This window comes from Notothenia coriiceps, unplaced genomic scaffold (genome assembly GCF_000735185.1).
Source record: "Notothenia coriiceps isolate Sejong01 unplaced genomic scaffold, NC01 NC01_scaffold00037244, whole genome shotgun sequence".
Lineage (NCBI taxonomy): Eukaryota > Metazoa > Chordata > Actinopteri > Perciformes > Nototheniidae > Notothenia > Notothenia coriiceps.
Window position 1 is genome coordinate 21,878,420 of NW_011369945.1, and position 8,695 is coordinate 21,887,114.

Genomic DNA, 8,695 nt, shown 5'->3' on the forward strand with positions numbered 1-8,695 from the left:
ACATCCACCACCTTCTTACCTATTGCAAAATAATAACACACAGGTAAGGAAAGGTATCATTGTGTTTTTTATTCCCTCTGTCTCCAGGCAATTACATTATTAATTATATTATAGGTATGTATACAGAATGCATTGTACACATTGGAGCTATCAAAAAGCTACCAATCATCACTAAGCTACTGCTAGTAAATGCGGCTGCACATTTTTTAGCCATGGATGTGTACTTATTCTTTATTTTATTACTATTGTGTGTTTTTTTTAACATGTTAGCTACTTTTATTATGGCTTGCCTTTTAGCTGCCATGTCACTTTTGCTGTAACGCTGTAAAAGTAAATAAGATTCTGATTACGAGTCACAGAAGGGGCTCCAAGTTTAATGTATTTTACAACTGTGAACTGACCCTGCAGGCTGTCGAGGAACTTGGGGTATCGAACGTGCTCGTCGGTGCCGTGTCCGAGCCGCTGGTTGTCCCCCTTCCCCCAGGTGTACACCTGTCCGTCTTTGGTGAGGGCCACGGAGAACTGGCTGCCGCAGCACACCTTCACGATGTCCAGGTCCTGCAGCTTCTCCACCAGCTTGGGGGTCTTACAGCCGTCACTGCCCCCCCGGCCCAGTTTACCGTAGTCCCCGTCCCCCCAGGACCAGACCTGACCTGTGGGAACACACAGGGGGCGAGTTAATAAGGTATTTCTCTGTCTGTACACACAAACTGTTCACACAAACTGAAAGATTGACAATAAAATTGAATTTGCCTTTTTCTGAGCAATTGATTCAAATAAGTACAGAGCACATGCCATCCCATGCAGCTGCCTCGAGAAAAAGCGCTACTCCCAGCATATATTTGATTGCTCTTTTGTGCTGCCGTTCAGTTTGATTCAAGTTGACAATATTTCAACTTTTCAGAAAAGCAACAGGTGTCTTTGAGCCGATCAACCCTGATTGACCCTGGTTGTTTTTGTTTGAAAAAAAAGACTTGTGTTCTTACCGTTTTCTGTCACAGCGAGTGTTTGTGCATCCCCGCTCCCACAGGCCACGTCCATCACCTTCAGCCCCTTCAGCGCCGTCACCAGCATCGGGGTGTTCTGGTCCTCACTGGAGCCTGAGACCACACAGAAGCAGGGGTTAGACTTTCATATTTCCAGTCATTTTAATAAATAAATAGATACATTGTACTTTTCGCATTAAAGTCTGTCAAAATGACAAACGGACTTCAGGGGTTTCAGTAAGTGTAGCAAATAAATCAGTTAAATGTCAGGAAATGTGTCATCATCCAGCGGTTTACTGCAGGAGGATCTTACCGTGGCCCAGCCGGCCGTAGTTCCCTCTGCCCCAGGTGTACAGCTCTCCATCAGCAGTGATCACCGCGCTGTAAGTGCTGCCACACGCTATGTGCACCACATGCTTCCCTGCCTGCTTCCCATTGAAGGCTGCAATCATGGTCGGCTCCTCTAGATACCTGAAAGAAAGAACACAGAGGTAATGTAGCGGACAAATACAAGAAGCTTTTCAGGAAAATTCTAATAAAATAAAATAAAAAATGTATGTCAAGCTTTGATTTATGCTTTTTTTTGTTGAGGAAAGTTAGTGTTATAATTACAATCATTTAACCAAATTCCTTCTACTAAATTCTAAAAATATTAGCCGATTTATACATGTTTGTGTTTTGCCACAATAGGCGCTTTCACACCGCAGTACTTTTCCCACAAAGGTTCATCAGAACTTAGTTCATGAGAACTAAAGAGTTCTCATGAACTAAGTACAAATCGCGTTCATACCGGAATAAGTTCCTGGGGAAGGATTAGGCAAATGAAGCCGCTGACGTCACTTCTTCTTCTTCTTCTGCTTTGGGTTTACTGGCAGGCCGCAAACAACTTCACTGCGTATACTGCCACCTGGAGTCCCCGGCCGGAAGTCCCCGGAGTTGGGGACTGGCAACCGCCAGTAAATCGCCAGAACGCCGACACCTCTTCATCTCCACCGCTCCCATGTTTTCTTTTGTGTTGCCATAAGTTAGTCTCTCTGCGTTGGTGTGCTGGGCTAATGCTAATGCTTAATGCTAATGCGAGGATAATAAAATGGCGGCTTCACAAAACTTTTTGGGAGTTTTACGGGGCGTGGTTTGCAATCCGCCCAGCCAATCAGACATAGGAACCTTTTTCTCCCCGAAAGTCCCTGCTCTCTAGCAGGGATGGAAAACTGAGTAAAAAGTTTCTCATGAACTCATTTTTGTTCCGGATTTCTTTGGTGTGAACGCAACATTTCGGAACTATATCGGAACTAAAGTGGGAAAAGTACTGCGGTGTGAAAGCGCCTAATGGTACCTTCAGTCTTCCATATCAATGATATTTTATAGTGGAGGTGGCAATGCAAAAGTGGCGTATCTGGCAGGCATCACACTTACCCAAGTTCTATACTTTAGTACAATTTTGCAGAATTCCCAGCAGTATGTTGAGTTAAGGTGACGTTTTATCTTGTGGACATATACCATGTCTAAATGAGACCAGACTTTTACTTGTATGAGAGTATTTGAGTATTAGTACTTTTATCTGAGTGCTTCTTCTACCACTGGGAGCAGTTAGGTGGATCTTGTAGAGATCAAACAGCCGCAGGGTTTCTTTAAGTTGCTTACGTTGTGTCTCCGTGTCCCAGACGGCCTCCGTCCCCGCAGCCCCAGGAGAACACCTCCCCGTTGGAGGACAGGGCGAGGTAGTGCTGCCCGTCAGGATGAGCCGCCAGCTTCACAATCTTCCTGGAGCTCAGACCGTGGATCAGCATCGGAGCCTGAAACCAACAAATTAAGAAACTCAATCTTCAGCCGAAAATAGAGATAAAAGGATCTGCTTCCAGGGCTGCACGATAAATACAAATGTTATTGAAATCGCAATGTGGAGTAGTGCAATAGAGGGGAGCAGGGATGAAATGATCTTTTTGTAAATCGACCCAGAAATTAGCATCACACCACAAAAATATTGTTCCATTCGACTTTTGATTATGTCGAAAATAATCTCTGTGTCAAACAAACGATACTTACACGTTTTGTTCAGCAGGATAATCTCGACATATTAACACCACTTGATGAGTTCTGAAGTGGGCTTTTTACTGACTTATTTGATGTCATAGAATAAAATGTTAAAATCTCTTCAGCTTGTGTTAACCACAGACCTTATTTCAGTAATAAAAGTATAGAATAAAGTATAAATAAGGTCCATTGACTTTAAGATGAGAGACTTTAACACAAGCTGAAATGTTCCCTGTTATATATCATATAATGTTACAGTTGCTATCAGTAAAAAATGGTCGCAATACGCTATGTTTTCCAATTGGTGCAGCCCCATCAGCTACTACTACTGAGAATGCGTTAATAAACAGAATCCACCTGTGTGTCAGAACTGACCAGGGTTGTGCTCTTGTAGTTTTGGGTGTAAACGGCACCGCTGCTGGACAGGATGAGGAAGCCCTTCTCCGAGCACACGATCTGAGCCACCCCGACGCTGGACAGGGCTTTGCACTGGATCGGCCCGTTAACGTTAGCGTAAAGCTTCCAGCCCAGAAGGCCCCAGGCGATCACCTCCTGCAGAGTTCCCTGAAACAAACAAGGGCAGCGAGGAGGACACATCTGTCACATGGGCTGAAACACATGAGCATAACAAATACTGCGTAGACAATTAAGGTCAACCTTTGAGAATTGATTAACTGTCGTGCAAAAATAAACAAATCTTGAGAGCCGTTCCTCATACAAATTGCTGTGAAGCTTACACGTTTTCTCGTTTAAAATTGCGCAGCTCTTCAACTTTAAATTCTGATACATTACATATTTAAAAATGTTCAGAGTAACTTGTCAAGTTCTTGTTGTACTTACTATTTGGATATTTATATTCCTAAGAAGATTTTCTTTTAATTATGAATTGTATTAATGTTTAATAGTTGTTGTGGCAGCGGGGTGTGGTTAGGGCGCCGGCTGCTGGAGGGATGGGAGTGGCTCGGCCGGAGACCAGACAGCTGGGCAGAATCAGGTAAGCTCTCAGTATAAATGCTGGTAACCTGGTTCTGCTCTCTCGCTTGCAGTGATCCACGGACCCCGAGCAGCCTCAGGACCTAGCGGGGCTAATTGTCAAAGCTTGTTTTTGTGAACCTCTCCCTCCCTGGCAATAAACCTGGTCCTTTTTCACAATCCACCTTCGTCCATTTTTAACCCCAGTGTGAACCAGAAAGTTCACAGTTGTTTCTAATAGTTCCATATTAGAAAAAATAAGAAACCAAGACATTTATTTATTTAAAATTCATAGTAAAAGCTGCCTTTCATATAACTTTAAGGGAACACATTTTCCTGATGATGTAATCCAGCTACATGTACTCTATGCCTGATCACTAACCATGCTGAGTTGGTAAGAGGAGTTCACCTTGTGTGATGTGGGGGAGTTGCAGTGGGGGGGGCAGCAGGGAGAAGCCAGGCGGTCCAGGTGAGCCATGATCACCACGGCCGTCTGCCGCAGGTCGATGGCCAGGTCGTTGTCCTGAGGCAGCGTCAGGTAGCGCAGGAAGCTCTCGTTAGGACTCATCTGCACTGTGAGGATCTGAGAATCCCAGCAAACAATCACAAAGTTCAAGTTAGCTTGAATCTTAAACAGGAAGAGGACAACAGGCAGGTTATACTGTATGTTGTCGATTCAGGGATGAACACTTTGCTTCAAAGAATGTAGAAAAATTCAGTTATTTAAAAAAAGAAAATGTCTTATTTGTATTTATTCTGATTTTATTCAATCCTGTGTTTAAAGTGTTCTTATTAATCAAATTAGTATTGTTTTAGTTTTTTGGTGTACTGTTTATGTTTTGTGAAACATTTTGTGTTACCTTTGTGTATGAAAAGTGCTATATAAATAAAGTTTAATTTGATTAGTTAGTGTGAATGAAGTCTAATACTCTGTTTTGACACACTGTGATTTCATTTAAGAGGGTTCTTCTCATATCCTATGTTTAAAGGTAGGGTAGGTAAGAATGGAGAAACCAGCTCGAGTGCACTAGAATTTGAAAATACGCAGCTGAAAAAAATCTGCCCCTTCCTTCAGACTTCCTTACAGAGCCCCTCCTCCAACACACACGAACATGACCAATGAGGGCACGAGATAAGTTTGTAAATAACAGGTAGGCCATCCAGTTATTTTAGCCGGGCCGGCTCAGATGATTGGTCGTGCTTTTTACAGCGCCACAGCTTCCACAGATGAAATGTTTGTATGTATTTATTGACAAAGCATTTCATGTATTCATTGCTATCGGGATGTTAAGAGCATTCCATGGAATATAACAAAAAGTGTTTCTGAAGTGAATTACCTACCCCACCTTTAAGTGGCATTCAAATGAGTTAAAACAACATTTGTTCCATTTCTAACATCCCTTCGGTGTCTAACTGTACTGCTAATGAGACAGCTGTTTCAGAGAGGAGATATTACCTCAGCTTCCTCTTCAGCGACGGGCTCCTCCTTGCTGCTGTGGATGTTGTGAAGGCGCTGCAGGAGGGGCAGCAGGGGGGCGCTGGTTCCCTGGGTGGAGCGCTCGTTATCCATCTCTCTGGTGCCGCTTTCCCACAGGCGCAGCAGCAGCAGAACAGCAGAAAGCAGCTGACTGCACACACACACACACACACACACACACACACACACACACACACACACACACACACACACACACACACACACACACACACACAGTGAGCAGAGAGCACTTCAGCAGGGTGTCAGCAGAGGCATGTGAGCGGGTTTAAAGGTGTTGAAGGTTACCTCAGGGTGCCCCTCTGCACAGCCAGCTCCAGCAGGATGGCCAGCGCCAGGTGCTGATCCTGCAGAGGAATGTTGCCTTTGGTGCTGGCACTCCCATGTACGTCACTACACATGAGAAACACAAAATATTATTAAACACATCTTACAAAAGAGTCCTAAAATCCAAATACCATTCAGCATTTTAGGACTTTCTGTTCCCTCATCTGGAAGTCAATGTGTTTTTGGTCGTTGTTCTGAAATAAGGTCTGTGGTTAACACAAGCTGAAGGGATTGAGGAGTAAATAACGAACCTGAGGAATTTGGTGGCCCTCTCGACGACTTCCAGCCACACGGATGATACGGTCCCCTCGTCGAACAGCGTGGCTTCAGGCAGCGCTCGCAGGGCATCCAGAGACTCCTGCAGCAGCTCACTGCAGAGGTCTGCGTCGTCCCCTGAAACACACCAAACACGCTTCTGTTTTATACGAGGCACAGTGGTCAGATTACCTACCCCACAAAGAGGGGGGGAAACATCTGAAATGTACAATTTGTCAAACCCAGCATGAGCGCAACAGGAGGGTACACAGTGGTTCAGTTTACAGTAAACTCACATGTTTGCATACAATTTAAAAAGCCTTTAATTCAATGGCTTTCCCGACTTGCAGCAATCTAAGAGCACCATACATTCATATAACCATCGGAATAAAACGTCTATTTAATCTTATAAATCACTTTATGTAAATGTTCTAGTTAGAAAAAAGAGTGATTATCTTTTAAAATAGACATTTTAAGCTTAATTTGGATTTTAATTCAATAAAATCACATCCAGTACATCCCTATTGATTATATGGGCTCATCCATGCATGCATTTCATCTTAAAACAACAGGTCACTAATGAGATAAAACGAGCCCTATCCTTATTGCACTTGAAGAAACTCTAAAATCTTAATGTCTAAGATTTGGGCGGTGGGTGAATTAAAAACTGTTACACCGCTCTGACCTAGTGTGTGCTAGGAATAGAGCGAGGCTGTGGTGCGTGTGTGTTTTGTGCGTGTGTGCGTGTGCGTGTGCGTGTGCGTGTGCGTGTGTGTGTGTGTGTGTGTTGCTCATGTTACAGGAAGGCTTCAGAGAGCAGACAGGCTCTTTTGTTCCCACCCAGTCCCTGAGGACCGGCAGCTCTCCTCTTCACATCAGACCACATTCTACATCTGCTAACATGCTAACATGCTAACATGCTAACAGGAAGGACTTTTAAACACTGCTGCTTTTTTTGTTTGCCTTCACTTATACTGGGGGATTAACTTCTTATTTTACAATAAAATTAAATATAGGAAATGCAATTTAAATAAATATATATAAATATGTATGTAATAAATCATAAATAAATAATCTGAAATACAATTAAATAAATCTGACTTTAATCTAATTTTTCAGTTTTTTCAGAAAACGAATAGAAAAATCTGAAGAAATCTAATTATTAAATCTACATAATCTACATTTTTTATTTTTTAAATGTCTTAAATGATTACCTTTTTCGAAAAAATAATCAGAATTCTGTCTTTTATCTCAGGACTGAAAAAGAAAATGTTTGAATACTTCAATGCAGTAGTTATAATGGTTCAAACTAATGCAATAAGATAATTCCCCATGTTGTTCAGCCCTCAACCCCAGCAGCTCTTCATCCATCTGATATCACAAGCTCAGGCTACAAACATAGCATTGAGAAACATGTCGGGTTGTTTACTATGAGCAGTGTGTCACATGGTGCAAGATGTAAATCCACAGCTGTGTAGTGACGCTCCATCACTCTGACAGCAGCTATCAGCGGCTCTAACACAGACAGGAAACTCTTACCTGACCTCCAGGCGCGGCGCAGGAAAGCGAAGGCGAAGGAGAGAGCGGCTCTGGAGCCAACTCTGGCCAAACCTTCAACTCCTTTACTGGCAGGACGAGTGCTGAAAAACAGAGCAGAACACACAGAGATTAACATGAGAGGGTGAAGAAGAGGAAAACAAAGTGAGCACTTGATACCAGGCTGTAGGCTTTAACTCATGTATACACAGTATAAGTGTTTACCATTACAAACTGTTGTTTTTACTGGACTGGTTTAATCTACAGCTTTAGTTTGTTTTTCATAGCTTTCCTGGAAAACACTCGGGTTTTTCCAAGAGAGCTTCTGGGGCTGTACTGAATAGTTTGAAGCTTGAAGAGCACAATTGTTTAAAATAAACTTGGAAAATGCCAACTAATCTTTATATTTCTTTATGGCCAGACACATACAAAACAACCAGCTTTAATATACACGTTTAGATCTGTTGCAAAGCTATACAAAATGTGTGTCAAATACATTCAGAGAGTTATCGAAAAAACCTCAATAGACGCTTTAAAATGGATATACATTTTAAATAAAAATAAGTACAGCCCTCACAACTATGCAGGGGGGTCAAACTCAAATACACAGTGGGCCAAAATAAAAAATGGGTACTAGTCGAGAGCCGGACTGGTTCAATGTTTATTGCAGAACTTATTGAAATGAACTTATTGCACATATTAAACCTGGAACTAACAAAGCTTAAATTATTGCCTATAAAAACAACATTAAACATTAAATAATCAGTTGCATTCATTTCTTATGGCTCTATCTGCAGCTTTTCCAGAGTCATTTCTTATGATTACATTTTCCCACAGGCCAACAACAGCTTCAAAAAAACTATTTCCCTCAAAGAACAAACCAAACATGCCCTGTTGTCGAGAGAAACAAAGTGCAGAAGGAAACATCCATTAAACTCAGTGTGCTGCTCTGTGATGCTAGTTCAGATACTTGGCATCTCATCTTGGGTGTTGTGGAGTAGAAGTTGTTCTTCTTTTTTTTTTTTTTTGGTGTTGTACGGACACACAGCGTTCTTTTTTTCACCGTCTGCTCCTTTGTAGGTTACCTGTA

The 8,695-nt window shown here is 42.3% G+C and overlaps 1 protein-coding gene across 1 annotated transcript in view; it reads right to left on the reverse strand.

The window, feature by feature from the left end:
- LOC104965421 (E3 ubiquitin-protein ligase HERC2-like) overlaps positions 1-8,695 on the reverse strand; it is an 80,367-nt gene that overhangs the window by 1,623 nt on the left and 70,049 nt on the right. The window contains exons 6-16 of the mRNA XM_010794377.1: positions 7,609-7,709; positions 6,066-6,207; positions 5,776-5,880; positions 5,449-5,620; positions 4,402-4,575; positions 3,396-3,584; positions 2,631-2,782; positions 1,300-1,457; positions 987-1,100; positions 402-653; positions 3-19 (exon numbers count right to left, since the gene is read on the reverse strand). Of these exons, the coding sequence (XP_010792679.1) occupies positions 3-19; positions 402-653; positions 987-1,100; positions 1,300-1,457; positions 2,631-2,782; positions 3,396-3,584; positions 4,402-4,575; positions 5,449-5,562 (1,170 nt within the window). The 5' untranslated portion in view covers positions 5,563-5,620; positions 5,776-5,880; positions 6,066-6,207; positions 7,609-7,709. The remainder of the gene's footprint in view (positions 1-2; positions 20-401; positions 654-986; positions 1,101-1,299; positions 1,458-2,630; positions 2,783-3,395; positions 3,585-4,401; positions 4,576-5,448; positions 5,621-5,775; positions 5,881-6,065; positions 6,208-7,608; positions 7,710-8,695) is intronic.